This window comes from Triturus cristatus, chromosome 4_2 (assembly GCF_964204655.1).
Source record: "Triturus cristatus chromosome 4_2, aTriCri1.1, whole genome shotgun sequence".
Classification (NCBI taxonomy): domain Eukaryota; kingdom Metazoa; phylum Chordata; class Amphibia; order Caudata; family Salamandridae; genus Triturus; species Triturus cristatus.
Window position 1 is genome coordinate 651991542 of NC_140586.1, and position 19318 is coordinate 652010859.

At 45.4% G+C, this 19318-nt stretch overlaps 1 protein-coding gene across 5 annotated transcripts in view; it reads right to left on the reverse strand.

Annotated features, from left to right (window-relative positions):
- Positions 1 to 19318, reverse strand: part of UBE2U (ubiquitin conjugating enzyme E2 U) — a 376214-nt gene that overhangs the window by 23566 nt on the left and 333330 nt on the right. For all 5 annotated transcript variants that reach the window (XM_085602383.1, XM_085602382.1, XM_085602384.1 and 2 more), the window contains one exon: positions 4036 to 4114. In XM_085602383.1, coding sequence (XP_085458509.1) covers positions 4036 to 4114 — 79 coding nt within the window. The remainder of the gene's footprint in view (positions 1 to 4035; positions 4115 to 19318) is intronic.

Below are 19318 nucleotides of genomic sequence, written 5' to 3' on the forward strand. Positions count from 1 at the left end.
ACTTCATTACGTTCCCTCATGTCTCTTGCAGAGATATGTGCTAGTATATTGAGATATAATAACAATTAGATGAACTAGGCCTCACAAAATCTACTTGCCCACTCCCTACAGTGAGTTAGATTTTACCAGGGTGAACCATATTTAGGGCCTACTGTCCCGGTCTGGCAAGAGAGCTTCTGAAAAAGAATAGGTGTCCTGGAAGTGGATGAGAAATAAAGATGGCTTTAAATATTGTTTTTATCTTGTCACTTTGCTGTAGTTGAAAGACAAAGGTCTAATGTCAATTTATGTCTTCGTATACATTGCTGCTTTTATTATCCTGGAGATTGGTCTTTACATAATCCTCTAACTTTGAAGTCAGAGAAACAAAAGTAAAGTGAGCTGTCTGACAACTGTGATGGGTTACAGGCAGAGTAAAATGAACAGCTGTATTATATCATTTTGTTTCTAACACACAACATTTGAATTGCTTGCAAATTAACTGTTTTCCAAAATATATTTCAGTAGTTCAGAAAGCACTTAAAAAAAAGGTTAAAGTTTTGTTGGAAACAAAGATTTTAATAGGATCAAAACAAATAAAAAAACTTTAATTGGTGATGTGTACATGATGAATATTTGCTGAAACCAGAAGTCCACAAATTGTTTTTATGCTATATAGTTTTATCACTAAAACTACATGTCATTGGGAAGATTTGTGGCCATTTCAAGGAAATGCACAGTCTGTAAAGGACAGTGCATAACCATGGTACTTTAGTATACATTTATTAAAAGTAAGAGTTTTAAAACATGAACTGAGAAACACTCCTGCCTTCCTTCCTAATGACAGTGCTATCAGTGAACTAAGAGGTAAGTCAGAGATCACGTGTACCTAACGTGGACTAAGTGTTTATTGTACATGGCGTAAAGGTTTAGCCAACTAAATCAAAGAAAAGAGTTTTTGCACATCAGACATGCTGAACTTACATGTTTGAAGGCGCTGTCATGTTATAATTGAAGAAAAATGTGACACTGTGAGATAAAATATTTGCCTAGGATCACACAATTTTAGACTAGTTTATGGGTCAAGTGCATTACAGTTAGGTTGAGCAGATGATTTGAGTCACTTGAACAGCAGGTCTAGTAACATTTTATTGTTTTTCGATGCCTGATGAAGCTCGAGACTATCCCAAGTTTTATTTCCCCATTAAAGCTAATAGCAAACTATGATTTTAGATAACTGGGTATACAATCAAACACAGATTTAGTCAAAATTATTCCTGACAACCTTAATCTATGAATCCATCAAATGAACCATAATTTCCATAGATGAAAAACCCAAACCTATCATTTTGGGGACATATTCAAGTAATCAAAATTATGATTTATTTTATTTATTTTAGGAGTTTTATATAGCGCTGGCCAGACCCGAGGGTATCGGAGCGCTTTACAACAAATTTTAATACAAGAGTCACATAGTAAGATGGAGGTATATATATATATTGGTTCGGAAGTCCCAGCGTGCTGTACCTTTCTTTATAAACACTCTATTAGTATTTACGTCTTGGGCAATAACTAATACCAAACTGTTTACTCCTGTGCTTGAATTTGATTATAATATTTTGTCTATTTTGTTGACATTCATTTTGTTTTTCAACTAAGCTATGCTTTAAATCAGCATTTGAACTTTATAGGTGACCTGGTGTTATGAATGTAGATGTAAAATCTCCCTTTGTCATGTACATATACACATGATTAATAAAATACTGTTACAAATTTTTCTTGATCATTATCTTTGGACAAAACGGAAGAAGTTCTCTCTTCTTTCTAAGCTCCCATAAGATTTTTGGCATGAATTTACAACCTACCTTTTAGGTTCTGGTTGTAACCTTTGACGCATATGCATCTTAAAAATTAAATTGATGCGTTCGAGTGGCACTAGAAAATAAAAAAAATCTGACCCATTCTGACTTTGCTCTCATTTGGAAATATGTGCTCGTCGAGGTAGCTATAATAAATTCAAGAGTGAATTACTGTTATGCACTATATGCTGGTCTCTTCTGGCTTTTCTACTCGACTAATTGAAGGTAGCTAAAAATGCAGCCCCTAGAGCCATCACTGAGCTGAGCAGATGACTCCATGCCTTATTTAGTTCAAGGCTGGCTGCTTGGCATTCAAGTGTCTCAACCATCTGAAAACTGATTATTTACCTTTTAAGCTCAAGGATATTTTCTGCCGGGAATCTTCACAGGAAATCATAAACGTTTCCATGATAGATACCAAATTTAGGGTGGTCAATACTTTACAGTTAAGTTTCTACTGCTTTACGAGGATCTCTAGACCAACCTAAGAAAGGCACTCTCACTTACTGACTTCAGGCAAAAACTGAACTGAAGTTTAAATTTGTTTGTAAGCGGCCCTTTTTAAAGATCAGTTCCAAGAGACATGGCCATTGTATTGTGAGATTTAGAAATGTAGTTAGTCACATCATACCAGCCTTGAACCCCTTTATCTGGCCCCACTAAATGAGAGAGAGACCTTTAAAACACGTTTACCTCGTACAAAAGGCATGCCATATCCACTCACTGTGCTACCTTGCAAAGGTCTATACTTCAGATTAGATCACGCTAAGGTCTCCTTCCTTCAGAACACCCTACTTCTACATTTAGCACTGAAAATCAACCACCTCAAATTCAGAAGATCCTAAAAGACTACCTTGTTTACTCTGGCATTTGTATAATTATTTATGGTGCACAACAGTCCTCTTCAGTTTGAAACTAATCCCTTCCACTAGCAACATTCCATGACCCACTTTGTGAGAACGTGACCCCTAGATATGAAAACGAAGGCTTAAAACTAAGATTAGTATTGTTAACAAAAAGGTCCCGACATCTCACGGAGCCCTTACCACATTTCATTACAAAACATGACAAAACAAATGAACAACACTGCTTCATACACTATCCCTGTAAGTATATGTCACTAAGCCACCCCCAATCAGTGTGAAGCTTCATACTCCTCACCACAATTTTTAAAATACAAGGTTTGGGATCCAACATCTCACGGACCTTTCTTTATAAACACTCTATTAGTATTTACGTCTTGGGCAATAACTAATACCAAACTGTTGACTCCTGTGCTTGAATTTGATTATAATATTTTGTCTATTTTGTTGACATTCATTTTGTTTTTCAACTAAGCTATGCTTTAAATCAGCATTTGAACTTTATAGGTGACCTGGTGTTATGAATGTAGATGTAAAATCTCCCTTTGTCATGTACATATACACATGATTAATAAAATACTGTTACAAATTTTTCTTGATCATTATCTTTGGACAAAACGGAAGAAGTTCTCTCTTCTAAGGCCTCCTTCCTTCAGAACACCCTACTTCTACATTTAACACTGAAAATCAACCACCTCAAATTCAGAAGATCCTAAAAGACTACCTTGTTTACTCTGGCATTTGTATAATTATTTATGGTGCACAACAGTCCTCTTCAGTTTGAAACTAATCCCTTCCTGGCTAGTCACCTAAGACCAGCTTTGTCTCTTGACATCTGGTTGGGTACATATTTGACTGTATGTCATATACATGTATTGTCCAACCTCTGCCAAATTATCAACTGCTTCTATATGACTAGTTTGGCAAATGTAATTTAATGCAAATTGCCACTCCCTCTGATTTGTACCCATACAACAGAGGTCTCATGCCTACATCGGGCAGTTAGTAGGGCTTTAAAACCCCCGCCCCAAAATTAATAAATAAATAATTAACAAAATTTCAGCATACCTGAAAAACATAGAATACACATACATAACACTTTATAAATTAACTTTTAAATATCCCCTTACACATATATTTCAAGGCAAAACATTTTAAATGGTTTCACGCATAAAATTAAAATGTTGAGATACTATTTTAGACACACCATTTGAATCACAGAGACATTTTATTCCTTTTGTTTAAATGTTTGCGTGTAAATCATCTATGCAAATAGTAAAGTAATTCAAATCTTCAAGACTAATTTATACATGAGTTAATGTCCTTTCTCTTACTCTTGCATTTCATGTGGGTCTGGTTCAATGTACTTATTTTTCTTTAAGTCGTGGTTGTCCATCATTGGATCCTGCAATACTGTTGAAAATATTAAAGTTAAAATATGTCCATGAACGTAATCTTTTTGGAAATACTCTTTATTGATATTCTACCACAAGTGACTTTACATCAGTCTGTGTTGAGTGCAATCTTTAAAACAAAATAAAAAGGGCGTCACATAAGTATCTATTGTTCTCAATAAAATACCTATTGAATGCCACAGTATTATTGCAGTTAAAATGAAAAGCAGAAAAAATCAAGAAGGTAAATCAAAACATTTATGTATTCCTCTCAAACCACTGATGATCGTGCAGTTTTGTACATTCTCAAAGTCATCATCTTTCTTAGTCAAATTTGTCTTTCACTGAACACTCATCCACGTTACTTAAAATTCAGTCCTTATCAGTCACATATCCCAAGGGCTCTGAGCTTGAGAGGCACATGTCATCTTCCCCTGTTTCTTACCCAAATAGTGGAGTACCAGGTGAAGCATAGTCAGGAAACTGTCTCTTGCTTCGTTGGAATACGCAGGCAGTCTTTTGACTGCACGGTCTCACAGATTCTCCAATACCATGTGTGCATACTGAGCTAATGGGTTGTTTTCAGTATCTGACCAGTGCAAGTTTAGAAATGACTAATAGTTGGCGTATCAATTTCCAGGTACCCCGAGCAACTGCCTCTCAATTCAAGGGGCACAAACATAATTGAAACAGCTGCAGCAGTGCGTATGGCAAACCCATCATTTCTCTAATAGAGGCAACAACTTCCTTCCAATATGTCACTATTTTTTGTCAGGCCCACTAAATGTGAAGAGATGTGCTGCCCTCTGCGGCACCCTCGTCTACAGACCTACTGGACCCCGTCCCCCTTCAACAAATCCATAAATTACTTAATCGCACACCACAATCTCGCCTCAATGGATTACACCCTCTTCGGCAACTTTAATTTCCACATGGACAACCTCATCCTTACTGGAGAACTTCCACACCATTGAATTTAAACAACTGGTTTCCTCCCTAAACCACTCAGCAGGACACACACTCAACCCCATCATATCCGTAAGCAACTACATCTCCGTCAGCCACATATCTGAACTATATTGGACAGTCCACCACTGCATCTTCACCAAACCCACTGAACACCACTGCGCCCACTGTGCCTAGCATCGATCCCTCGCTTTCAGTTGGTAAGAATTGGAGGCGGCTCTCTATTCTACAAAGCGGTCGAAGCTTGGAATTCTCTCCCCCTCGAACTGCGCAGCACTCATGACCCCTGCCTGTTCAAGAAAAGACTAAAAACCCTGCTGTTTATTTAATCGGTAATCTCTCTCAGCTCCTTACAGTTTTTTAACATTGGTTTTCCACCCCAGGACACTCATGAGTAGCCGTGCGCGCTATAAATCACTGTAACATAACATAAGCAGCCTTATGGGAAAACCAGCTGGTTCTCCCTCGCCCTCCAAGAGTCCAGGTGCACCTGGAGATGGCTCGAAAGAAGATGGAGGAGCAGCAAGACTTCGGCAGACCACGCAGTTTTCAGAAGCACTAATAAAACTGCCAACCAGGAACGAATCAACACCAACGCACACAAAAGCAAAGAACTCTTCACTGTCATTAAAGAATTTGCCAAACACTGAAACAGACACCACAGTGCTCCGGAAGGTAGCTATTTTTATTTTTCACAACACTCGTCTCCACCTCTACTCATACTACTTCCAACACATATGCCCCTCCACCCCTTCCATCTCACATTGGCAAAAAGAAAAGACCTCCGGCAAAGAGCCTCCTCGCAGGGCCCGTTGGGCAATGCAGCGCCATCCCACCAAAGAGCTAGTCGATGATGAAGCAGGACACATCTTAGGGGGTGTGAGGGCCCTTGCTCCTAAAGGAACTACTCCCCCTCTACTTCTTTTTACATCTGGCAAACCCCCTTTTCCCCCATTGCATCCCATCATCCTGCCACCATTAGGAACGACATACCCTTTTTCTTTCTACTGACATTTAGGGGCGCGTATGCTGGACCTGTTAAGCCCCAGTCCCTCTCTTTGTGTTTCACAAAACTACTTCATTGTCAGAAGAAAGACAATGTACCAAGAATGTATAACTAGTAGATGTGTTCCATTTTGTAGGCTACATTTACTTACGATGTGCACACTGAGTCAAAGTTACCAGCGGTACTTGGCCTCTCATTTGTTATTCAGTTTAGAAATCCCTACCATAGCCGAACCAAGGCACTCAGACCAATTACAACGTTGCAATGCAGGCAAGTTTTCTTTCTTTTTACATTTTCTCGCCCACACTTCCCCTCCGCCCCCACTACCAACTGCCACTGGGAATGGACCATCCAGTTGTAATTTTCAGCTCTGATTCTCTATGTTGGACTGATCTTAGGCTGTTCTTAAATATGTCCTTCCAAAGGGTTTCTCCATCTCTCCACTGAGGATTCCATTTGTTAGTCTCTTTCAGAGCTGGACCTATACTTTCATGGTTCCTCCTTAGTGTGGGAGCTGAAAAATGTATAACGACCCATCTACTGGTTCCATGGTACGAGGTGAGGAGCTTCCCTCCTATTGTCAGTGCTCTTTCTGCTGCCTTACTAGCCCTGGTTGGAGTATCCATTGTATAATTTGTTGTTATCACAATCTTTCTGGTAGAGTGCATGTTTTCTTATAGTGAATGAAAGATCTAATTCGCCCAGCAGTAAACATATCCACAATCAACCGGCATGTACCCTTCTCCAGTTTGTAAATCTGGAGTACTGCAGCCTGGGTATTATGTTACATTTTGATCGCTGCTACACAGCCCAGCCAAGATACTTCAGGTTATGCCATTTCTTTAAGCCACTCTCAGTTTTGCTATATTATTTTGTAGCCTGAGGCTTGGCTGTATTAAGAATTTCCATCAACAATATGGTAGGGAGTGACAAAGGTCATACCTGTCTTTTTCCTATAGCCAAGTACAAGGTTGTCAATCTCGCTCTGTCTATTGTCACTCTTGCCTTGGAGGCAAAAAAGCTAGCCAATGCCATATTTGTAATTGGTCACCTAGGGTGAATGAACAAGTTACTTACTGTCAGTAAAGCTATTTCTTGTATCTAACCACAGATTCCTCACCTTTTGAGTATTTCCTAGGCCTCGGACTGGATACGGAAAATCTTCAACAGTGTCCCTATGTGCGAACAGCTGCTGTGTAGCTCCGCATCAACTTGGTTCCTCTCTGGAAGTGACATGTATAGTTGTATATGAACGTCACCCATGTGCGCTGACATTGGTTGCTTTCAAGGCATACTCTGAACGGAATAACAGATTGGTTTGGACCAGTGTGCAGATCTCTAGAACTGGAAGCTTTTTAGGTGCAAAAGAGTCAAGAAGAAGGTGGATGGGAGTGAGGAATCTGCAGTTAGAGTATTTACTAGAAAAAGTGTTATTGAAGGTAAGTATCTTGGTCTTCAGAAAAATACTTCTCAGTGCAGACTCTTCACCTTTTGAACAGATACAAAATCATCAGTGCCTCCAAGGTAGTGAGTTTGTGCACTGGCTCAAATCAAAACATTCTGCAGGACCAAGCAGTAGTGCCTTGTGAATGCATGTAGGGATGCCCACATTGCAGCCTGGAAAATATCCAAACAGGCACTCCACGTGCTAAAGCAGTGGTAAAATCCTAAGTTCTGGTGGAATGAACTAGCAAACCTTCTAAAGGTTGCTTCTTCACCAATGCGTAGCAGATCCACCAAGAGAGTGGGTTGTTACTCACTCACCCTCTGTGCTGATGTTATGATGACATGAAAGACTATCTTGAGGGTCAAGAACAAAAGGGGACATCTATGCAGCAGTTCATAAGGAGTGCACATAAGGAAAGTAAGGACCAAATTCTAGTCCAACTGGGGCATAATGAACGAAGAAGGTGGAAACATATTCTGTAAATATTTCAAGAAAAGTATCACAACAGATGACTAAAATAAAGAGGGCTGATCTGGCATCACACGAAACCCGAAGGAGCCAACCGGCACCTTTTTGATTGCCCAAAGCAATGCTTTGCTGGGTTAAAGATAATGCAAATAACAACACGTCGGGCAGCATGGTGTGCAATGGGTCAATCTGGCAGTCAGTACTTCACCTCACAAATGTATCCCAATGGCAGGTGTATACTGTTTTTGTTAAGCTGACATTGACAGCCTTGTAAGGTAGGTCAATAGCAGTCAACTGGCGCCACTCAATCTCCAAGCATAAAGGTGGAGACTGCTCAGGATAGGTCCTTGCCCTGCCTCTGTGACAGAAGATCATTCTGAAGGGGCTGCCTGATCGGATGACAGATGTTCAGAGAGAGAGAGAGAGAGAGAGAGAGAGAGAGAGAGCGATGCCTTGGAAACTCCAAAATGCAAAAGTGCAGACATATTGCGTTTTTAGAGGTGGCAAAATGATTTAGCCAAAGTTCTCCCCTTTCACAGAAGAGACCTTGCATCACCTCTGAGTGGCTGAGTTTGTCCATCTTAGTTTTTAAAGAACCCGCTAAGAGATGTACCACTATGAAAATATCTTGGTATTCCACCCACATCCAGAGTTGCAATGCCTCCTGGCACTGGGTCCATGACCCCACCCCACCCCGCTTGTTGCAGTAACACATGGCATTGGTGTTGTCCGGGATATGGGTCTGCTGCTGGCCCAATCACAGTCCAGCAATCACTACTGCAGATTGTTTGTAGCGTCCTATGAAATCTGGAAGTAATCAGAGAGGTCCTCCTATTGCTGTACCCACAGGGACTTCAAATCCAGCTGCAGGACCCATATACACAACCTGGGAAGCTTGACCAAGAGGCCATCTGTCCCAACAGCCTCAGAGTCATCCTCACTGAGATCCAAGACAGAGGCGAAGACATTGTGATCATAGCCTTAATATACTGGACTCTCCATTCTGGGGAAGGCATGAAACATCACTGTGTCCGGAATGGCTCCAGTAAAGGGAGGACCTTTGAGAAGGAGTCAGCTCTGACTTCCGACTGTTGATAGTGAATCCCAATTATGTCAGAAGGTACGCCTTAGTCTTGAGATGGGTGACGACAGCCTGGGGCGGAGCCCGCCTTTAACAACCAGGCATCGAGGTAGGGGTAGACTGGTACCCTGTACCTCTGAAGAGGCCCTGCACCACCACCATCTTTTTTGTGAACACCCAAGGGGCACTGATGAGGCCAAAGGGGAGCACAGCAAACTAGAAGTGCCTCTGCCCCACCACGAACTGCAGATAGAGTTTGTGGGCCTGCAGGACAGGGATGTGAAAACAAGCATCCTGTAGGTCCAATGCTACCATCCAGTCTATAAGCTCGAGGGCAGACATGACCTGGGCCAGGGCAATCTTCTTGAATTTGTCCTTCTGCAGGAAGACATTGAGACAACATATGTGTAAAACAGGATGAAGGTCTCTGTCCTTATTTGACACCAGAAGGTAGTGAGAATAAGAATCACAACCTACTTCTGGCAGGGCATCCTCTACAACGCCGACACACAGCATATCCTTTCCCTCACCGACAAACCTACAACCGCTAAGAGCAACTTCCATGATGTGATGAAGGCAATAGTAGCTGCCTGGATGAAGGAGATCCGCCTCATACTCAACTCCGACAAAACCGAAGTCCTCATCCTGGGCCCCACTTCCTCAGCATTGGACAATTCTTGCCGGCCAGCAGCACTTGGAACCCCCCTACACTCACCGAATATGCAGGCAACCTCAGCATCATCCTCAACTCTCGCTCTCTATGAACGCCAAATTAACGCCAGATTATCCACCTACACTCAGCAGCAGCAAGTTCGACTACGGCAAAGCACTCTATGACGGCCCCACACAAAAACTCCAAAAGAAATTGCAGCGCATTCAGAATGCCCGCACAGCCAGAAGGGCCCGCTCTTTCTGCTGAAAATGGGATAAATGGTCCTCCTTCAGCTTTCTGGAGATGGTGGAAGATGCAACAGGGCAGCAATGAATGATAGGCCATAACCCGCTGCACAATCTGTAGGACTCTCTTGTCCGAAGTCATCAACTACTATCCTGGTGCAAAGTACTGGATCTTGCCTCCAACAGGGTGGCTGTGTACTGTGAAGGACATATTCAAGACTTTTAGAGGCTGTGTCAGGTGGCGGGGTGGAAGACTGGGATGTACGCTGGCTGACATGCCCTGTGGGTGTCACAGCCATGGCCACAAAAGCTGTAGAGCTTGCTGGACTGGCCGTATCTGATGGCAGTATTGGAAGCCCTTGTATGTGTGCATTCTGAACACTTGTATTATCAACCTGCACTGCTTATAAACACAATCAATACAAGATGCATGCCACACTGAATCGTATGCTGCCACACTAAATATCAAATGGGAGGCCAAGTACCACTGGTAACTTGGACTCGGTGTGCACAGCGCAATTGAACTTATCCTCCAATATAGAACATAACTACTAGTTATACATTCTTAGTACATTGTCTTTAATCCGACAATAAAGAAGTTTCACCTTTTTCTAATACAGACACCAATCCTAACCTCATGGACCTTAACCCATAAGATTCAACAAACCATATACAGAATAGAGTCAAAATTACCAGCGGTACTTGGCCTCCCATTTGATATTCAGTTTAGAAATCCCTACCATAGCCACGGAGTGGACGAAATTGGTGGTGTGGCTGATTTGAATAAACAGCCAGATGCAAGAGCGTGCCGTGACCTTTCTAAAGCGTTTGAGGACAGAATCCACCTATTTTCCCAAAGAGGTGGGATCCATCAAAGGGCATGTCCATTAAGGTGGACTGGACTTCGCCGGTAAAGCCTGTGGACCTCATCCATGTATGTCGTCTAATAGCCACACTGGTGCCAATTGCCGTACTGAGGTAATTCGTGGTGCCTAAACCATATTGAATACTAAATTTAGCTGCATTACAGCCATCTTGCACAGCTCATGTGAAATGGGGACACAAATCTGCCAGAACACCGGGCATGATTTCAGCAACACAATCCAAAAGAGAGTGGGTAGCACATCCCAAGAGGCAGCTGGTATTTACAGAGTGTAGGGCCATACTAGTAGATTCAAACATACATTTCCCAAATGTTTCCAAGTGCGTCGATTCCTGGTCCTGTGGAATCATAGGAAATGCATGTCGGGTCACTTTGCTTGCTGAGGGCTTCCTGGCATGGGGTGCTGAGTTAAAGTAAATCGGGATCAGCCGGAGCCAGGAGATGGCATAGTGTAATTTGCCTGCTTACCAGAGGTCTGGAACAGGGTTATACACAGGGCTGAAGAAGGGTGTATGTACTAGCTTTAATAGATGGATGTAATTGCTCAATATTGGTTTGACCTTTTACCTTAACACGACCGGTCATGGCATGGATTTTTCCAGTGCTTGGCGACATAGAGTTTGGCTTCATGTTCGCAGATGGCCTTGGGATTCATCAAGGCGTAGTCGCTGCAGGCCGTGTAATCGCTGCAGGCCGTGGAGTCAAGTTCCAAGCACCACAAGCAAACCTGATGGGGATATGTTACAGACATTTGTTTGCAACCATCTCTATAAGGCTTGAACCCTGTAGTTTTACAGGATGACATTTTCCCTAGCACACTGGTTTTCAGATTTGGTTTTTTTTCAGGGTCAGTGAGACAAAGGGGTAGCTCCGGATCCATATATGGTGGTGTGGAAAGAAAGAAACTAATGTCAGCATGTGCATGGGTGGTAGTTATATATGATTCCACACATCACTTCTGGAGCGAAATGAAATCTGTGCGCAGCCACTCAACACCATCTACTGGCATGCAAGAGTACTACTGAAGATTTTCCAGATCCAGTCTTGAGGAATCTACAGATAGAAGTATCTATAAGAATCTGTGATTACAAAATTCATAAAGTCATAACCACCCTGTTGGAGGCTTTATCAGCATTTAGTGCTACAAGAAATGTATTTAGGTTTTTGCGCCGCCACTTTTCAACAAGGAGGGCTAGCCTTTGAACATTGCCAAAAGTATGTCTTCCAATAATGAAACTTGACTAGACTTTGTGTATCAGTCTGGGGACAAGTGGAGCAGGTCCCAAAACCATGACCTTCATATAGATTTTAACCTCTAGATTTAACAGTGTGATGAGCCTGCATCTTGTACATTTGGCATGGTCTTCTCCTGGTTTGGTAATTACCATGATTGTGGCCTCTTTTATACTTGGTGTGATCCTCCCTGTTGTCCAGGTAAAATGATCTTTTAAAGAGGGGAGTTACTTTGACTTCATAATGTTTTGTAGAACTCACCACGGATGCCTTCTGGTCCTGGGTCTTAAAGGTTTTAATTGCAGATTCATTATTTCTTCTTCTATAATCCTCTTCTTGTTCTGCTAAGATGTGGGGGAGCGACGTCCTCTTGAAAATACTCTACATCCCTATCACCCCTTCTTTAGAATACAGTTTTGCTTCAAATATTTTAAATATTTCTTCTTTTGTCCTGCTTTTATGTATCACATTTGCACCGGTTGATTTCAGGCTTAGAGTGCTTTCCCTATTAGTTTTTATATTCAAGCTTGTTAGATAAGTGGCAGTGAAATTTGTCAACCATCTCCTTAACCTTCTTTTTAATATAAAAAATACATCTTTTTACTTTATTGATTGCATTGTTCGAAGTGTACCCCTTAATATTAGTAAGTGTATTCAAATGTGCCCTTTTTCCCCCTGACTGTTTGTGCTTCTCTTCTGCCATTTTAAGGTCAGTCTCTATTGGAGCCCGCATCACGCCTCTCTCTCTTGAGGTTGCTTTTGCTATAACCAGCCCCTTACGACTGCCAAGAATGCATCTCAAAGGGTGGCAGGGGAGACTTCAACAGAGTTCTTTATTTCCCACTATTCAGCTATGGCTTTTGAGATGTCTTCGCTATTGGCCACAGCCTGCCGTATATACTCCCAAATATTTGCCTCTGTGTCGGTTTATAAACCCTTTCAGTGTGATCCAGAACGTGGCATATAAGAAACCAATACTGTTCCCATTCCCACCTTGATGAGAATCTCAATGTTTTGGTTAGCAAGGAAGATTATATTGATCCTTCAGCTTGTGTGGTGCACAGGGTGTGTGACCCTCCAGGCATCCTCCATGCTTAGACCTTGCAGTTGGTCCGTAACCTCCAGGAACATCTCTCTACTTGAACTCCATTCTCCAGATGACCTGTCTAACTTTTCTTGATTTATTGTGTTAAAGTCCCTTATTAATGGCAGGTAACCATTTTTCAAAATCACAACCTTCCTTAACCTTTCCCAGAAAGTTATCTTGCGCCTGATTCGGTGCATGAATTGTTATAAATGTTATTATCTATTATTGATGTGATTTTGAAATCAGAATGGCACTTCACATTTTCTTGTGTGAGCAGCAAGCCCCGCTCACCATTACCTTAATACTTGTGCTCTGACTGGGGAGGGGCACATGGGTGGATCGATACACTCCTCAAGTCTCCAATCCTACTTCAAATGCCTGCCGTATACAGACTGAGAGCCCCTGCTTGCGCTATCTCCTTGTTGCAGCCAGTGGCAACATCTTGATGTATCATCCACCAGCTGTTTATGGTGCTGGGCGCCTTTCAAGCTCGCTCTCTATCCTGGAGCCATCGGCCCATCTTTGCTGGTACGTTGCCTTCCCTGAGTGCGCTCAAGAATCTCCCTGGTGCAGAACTCAGTGGAAGGCATTCACCATGTTGAAGCACTGCCCACGCCTCTTTAATAACAGTATAGGTTATTGATTAGTAGTGTGGGTGTTGGACCTAACGTCCTAAAGGTAGCTTGGCTCGGACCAACAGGCTTTTATCCCCTCATAGCGCTTTGTGCTTGCATCACACCCAGCTCACAATTTAACGCAACACCACTTAAAAAGGACACCACACCGTTTAAATTTAAAGGTTACTTAAACTCTTTATCTTGTCTTCTCAAACGGGGATACTTAATTTCCCCTTTCAGGACAAAATATTTCTTTACATTTCAGATTCAACATTTCATTACCTCACAGGATAAACATTCCAGTTCATTTCAGGATAAACATTTCATTTCAGGATTAACATTTCATTTCAGGATAAACATTTCCTTTGTCAATACAGTTCCTTTGATTTAATTCTAGCACAGCAAGTAATTAGACACTCCCTGTCAATACAGTTCTTTTGTTCAAAGTCTAGCCCAGCAGATAATTAAACACTCCATGTAGTTTCCACCTTGCGCCTTGGCTCTGGAGGGAAAATTAAAATCCTCACAGATTACACAATGCTCTTTCGATAGATGGTTTCCCTAACGGCTATACTGTTTGGACCTTACGTTCACCAATAATCCCTCTATTACCTTTAGGTGCTAAGCTAGGGGCTCTCTCTGTGACTAGCAATCATACGGTGACCCCTAGGCAGTGTACATGTTAATTACTTCAGCACTAGACATTAATTCATTACATTTAGGCATGCTACATCAACTCTTGCTGTTGCTAGGTATGATGAAACGGCTATTACCAACACTATACTTAAGCTTCAACTACGTCGACTTCAATCTTATGGGTGATTATGTTAGTGTACCAGCTTTATTATCCTAGGACCTGGCTTCCCCCAGGGACCGGCAATTAGGTATGACCGGACATCACCTGTCCGTAACTGCGTACTCCCCTGAACTCCCATGGGTTCTCCCCCCCCTGCCTTATAGGCCCGGCTTACTGTTTATCCACGGTGTTCTCCCCTCAAGAAGTTCAGCCGATCCTGAGATGGAGTTCACTTCCTCCAGTCTGACGAGGCTCCCCACGCGACCAAGAAGATCTCTTTACAGGGGGGGGGGGACGAGTCACAGGGCACACCCACAGACCACCTCCCCGAGGGCTACCTGACTGGTGGGGCTCCTCCGCTTCCAACAGTCCGCTGGTCTAACTCCCTGGAAGTCTCCGCAGGCCAGGCGCCGACTTGATCTACTCCGCGTCCTCTGGGAGGCGCGCCCGCAGCCGCCAGAAGCAGCGCAGCTTGCGGGGGCGCGGCCTTGAATCTCTTCCGTCGACAATAGGGCGGCGCTTTGGCCCCTCACACGTGATACCAGGGAGGCAGCCTCACGGCCTGTCACGTCCCCGGCTTCCGGACTGCAATTTCACCTCAGCTGTGTGAAACACGGCGGCTGCTTGCAGACCCACACCACGGAGTCCCGATACTTCCCCACTACAGCTTCTCCTCAACTGGGTGACGCGGCGGCTGCTCGCAGGCCCACACCACGGAGTCCCCAGGCAATCTCTTAACCCCGGGGCCGCGGCGGTGAGTACTCCAGGCTAGGACTCCTGCTGGGGGAGCTGGAATTAAGGGGGCAAGGTTCACCCCAGAGCCAATGGGAAAGCCAGCCAACCTCTACGCGATAGACCCCGGGCCCCTCTCCTGTAGTCAGAGTCAGTGGACAGTCGTTAGGGCCAATTCAACTAGTTAATCCCAGGCCACGACAGGGGTGAGAGAAAGGTAGGTCCAGATGGCGATTTTCCCCTACGTCCAGACCTTCAGGATTTCTGACTACTCGGAGGCTCTTGAAAACGATGACCCCCAAAGTCTTTGGCTGTGTTCAGGGACCGGTCAGAAGATGGGGGGTGGTATCAGCTGACTCTGGAGACACGCAGACCCAAAGACCTGTCACTCCCCTATCCAGCGCAGCCACCTCCCCACACAGGTGCCATACTCCTGACTACCTCACAGCTCGTCCCAATCCTAAAATGGCCGCCCTCCTGCTACCTCTATTTATCACCTGGGGCCTGACTGGCCAGAGGGGCCCAGAAGGTTCCGGAACCTCTCATGGCAGTCATGGCCCAGATGCTGAGGTGACAGTTGGAACCACCATTTTGGGAATTTAACCTCCCTCTTCCTTTTTCCTCAGCGAAGCACCTTGCGCCTCTCCCTCAGGTAGTGAGGATGAGGCGCCCAGAGCCTCTACATCAACACCCAAAAAAGTTAGTGGACAGAAAAAAAATGGTAAGGGGAAGGGACAAAAAAAAAAATGAGGAGGGAACTGCCAAAGGGCTGACAGGTCTAACACGCGTCCCCGCCAGCTGAAAGTGGGGAGAGCTACCCAACCCCTTGGGAGTCCTCTTCACTAAGGCAGAAATACCTGGATAGACCGTCAGCATTGGCGTGGTCCACTCCTGGGCGATGTTCCACCCTAAAGTCCATTCCCTGTAGGGAGATGGACCACCTCAATAGCTTGGGATTCTCGCCCCTCATTTGCATCAGCCATCTGAGGGGCCGGTGGTCGGTCTGAACCAAGAAGTGCGAGCCAAACAGGTATGGCCGCAGCTTCTTCAGAGCCCACACCACCGCAAAAGCCTCCCTCTCAATTGCACTCCACCTCTGTTCCCGGGGGAGTAGTTTCCTAGACAGGAAAACCACCGGTTGGTCCAGACCCTCGTCATTAAGTTGCGACAGCACTGCCCCGATGCCATGCTCTGACGCATCCGTTTGGACGATGAACTCCTTGGAGAAGTCAGGTGCCCTGAGAACAGGTGCCGCACACATTGCCTTTTTCAAGGTGTCAAAGGCTTGTTGACACCCCTCGGTCCAGATTACCCGTCGAGGGTGCTTTTTAGAAGTGAGCTCAGTCAAGGGGGCCACGATAGTACCGTATCCCTTGATGAAGCGTCGGTAGTAGCCAGTGAGGCCCAGAAAGGCTCGGACCTCTGTCTGAGTCTTGGGGGGTTCCCAGGCCATGATGGTTTCAATCTTGGCCTGGAGGGGTTGCACCTTGCCCCGACCCACCAAGTGACCGAGGTACACTACCGACCCCTGCCCGATCTGGCACTTACTGGCCTTGATCGTCAGACCCGCCTGCTGCAAAGCCTGAAGGACAGCCTGAAGGTGACACAAATGGTCCTCCCAGCTGCTGCTGAAGACAGCGATGTCATCCAGGTACGCAACCGAAAAGGCCTCCATTCCGGAGAGGACCTGGTTCACCAGCCGCTGGAAAGTGGCAGGGGCGTTCTTGAGCCCAAAGAGCATCACGCAGAACTGGTAGTGACCCTCAGGTGTGGAGAAGGCTGACCTTTCCTTTGCTTCATCTGTCAGGGAGATCTGCCAGTACCCGGAGGTAAGGTCAAAGGTACTGAGATATTGGGCAGCTCCCAACCGCTCAATGAGCTCCTTCGCCCTTGGGATAGGATGAGCATCGGTCTTTGTCACAGGGTTCAGTCCCCTGTAATCCACACAGAACCGGAGTTCTGGGGTAGTGCCCGGTGGGGCAGCTTTAGGTACCAGTACCACCGGACTGGACCAGGGACTGCTTGATGGCTCAATCACTCCCAGCTCTAGCATCTTGGTGACTTCTCCATGGATGCTGGCCTTCACTTTATCCGACAGTCGGTAGGACTTGGACTTCACAGGTGGGCTGTCCCCTGTGTCCACATCATGGGTACACAGATGAGTCCTTCCCATGATAAGCGAGAACAAGGAAGCAAACTGCTCCAAAACTTGGCGGCAGTCTCTCCGCTGTTCGGGAGTTAGGGATGGTGAGAGGATCACTCCCTCCACCGACCCATCCTTCTCTTGGGACGCAAAAATATCAAGAAGAGGTTCACTTTCCTCTTCCTCTGACCCATCAGTCACCATCAATAAAGTGACCTCGGGTCTCTCTTGGTGAGGCTTGAGGCGGTTAACATGGAGCACCCGATGGGGCTGTCTGGAGGTCTTAAGATCCACAACATAGGTGACCTTGCCCTTCTTCTCAACCACCTCAAAGGGACCTGACCAGCGATCCTGGAGGGCGCTAAGCTCTCCAGGTTCCATCACCCACACCTTCTGGCCAGGTTCCAGCTCCACCGGGTGAGCATTTCGGTCATAACATTCCTAAATGACCGTCTGGCTGGCTTCTAGGTTTTCAGAAGCTTGCTTCCACAACCTAGCCATTTGGCTACGAAAGGCCAGCATGTAGCTCACCACATCCGGGGGAAGTTTTCTGGGAGTCTTTTCCCATCCATCCTTCACCAGGCTGAGAGGTCCGCGCACAGGGTGTCCGTACAACAGCTCGAAGGGGCTGAAGCCCACTCCCTTCTGTGGTACCTCCCTGTAAGAAAACAGCAAACAAGGTAGGAGGACGTCCCATTTCCTCCGCAGGCTCTCGGGCAGACTCCTGATCATGCCCTTTAAGGTTTTGTTAAACCTTTCCACCAGACCATTGGTCTGGGGGTGATAAGAGGTGGAGAACCGGTAAGTGACTCCACACTCTTTCCACATAGCCTGCATATATGCCGACATGAAGTTGGTACCTCTGTCCGACACAACTTCCTTGGGGAATCCCATCCAGGTGAAAATTCCCATTAGAGCCCGTGCCACCGCAGGTGCAGTAATGGTCCTCAGAGGGATAGCCTCTGGGTACCGGGTGGCATGATCCACCAGAACCAGGATAAACCTGTGACCGGCAGACGTTGGTGGATCCAATGGCCCAACAATGTCGATGCCCACCCTTTCAAAGGGGGTGCCAATGACCGGCAGTGGTTCCAGGGGAGCCTTCAGGTTCACCCCTGTTTTCCCACTAGCTTGGCAGGTTACACACGTCCTACAAAAAGTATCGGACGTAATCCTCATCTGAGGCCAGTAGAAATGAGGGACAAGTCGAGCAAAGGTCTTGTCTTGTCCCAAGTGTCCTGCCAAGGGTATTTCGTGAGCCAATCCCAAAAGGAAGGCTCGGTAACGCTTGGAAACTACCAAGGCCCGGGATGATCCATGCACCGGAGCCTTGAGTTCGCTATAAAGGAGACCATCTTCCCAGTATATGTGGAAGTTCCCCGAATCGTTACCCGCTGCCTGGGCTTCGGCCTGCCGCCGTAAACCCTCAAGGGTAGGGCACTCCTTCTGGGCCCGACAAAACTCCTCCCTAGTAGGTACTCCCCCCACCTGCCAGTCTGCAGGGGTAGGTAGGCCCTCCAGGGAAGTCACCTCCCCTTCCGTAGACTCCGGGGCCACTTCAGTCGCCCCATCCACCTTCTGAGGTTCAGATGGCGGGGCAGGCCTCCCCTGTCCCCGTTTATCCTTTTTGGCAGCTGGTTGGGCCTTTGTCCCAGGCTCCAACCTCTGTGAACTCCCTCTTCGGGCAGTCAAGGACCGCGTGTTGGCACACGTCCACTCAGGTGTCCCCAACATTCCCATGTGGGCCCTGAACTCGACCTCCTTCCACGCCGAGTGTTCAAGGTCATTTCCCAACAGGCAGTCGACCGGCATGGCAGGGCTTATCGCAACTCGTAGAGGACCCGCAACCCCTCCCCACTCAAAGGGA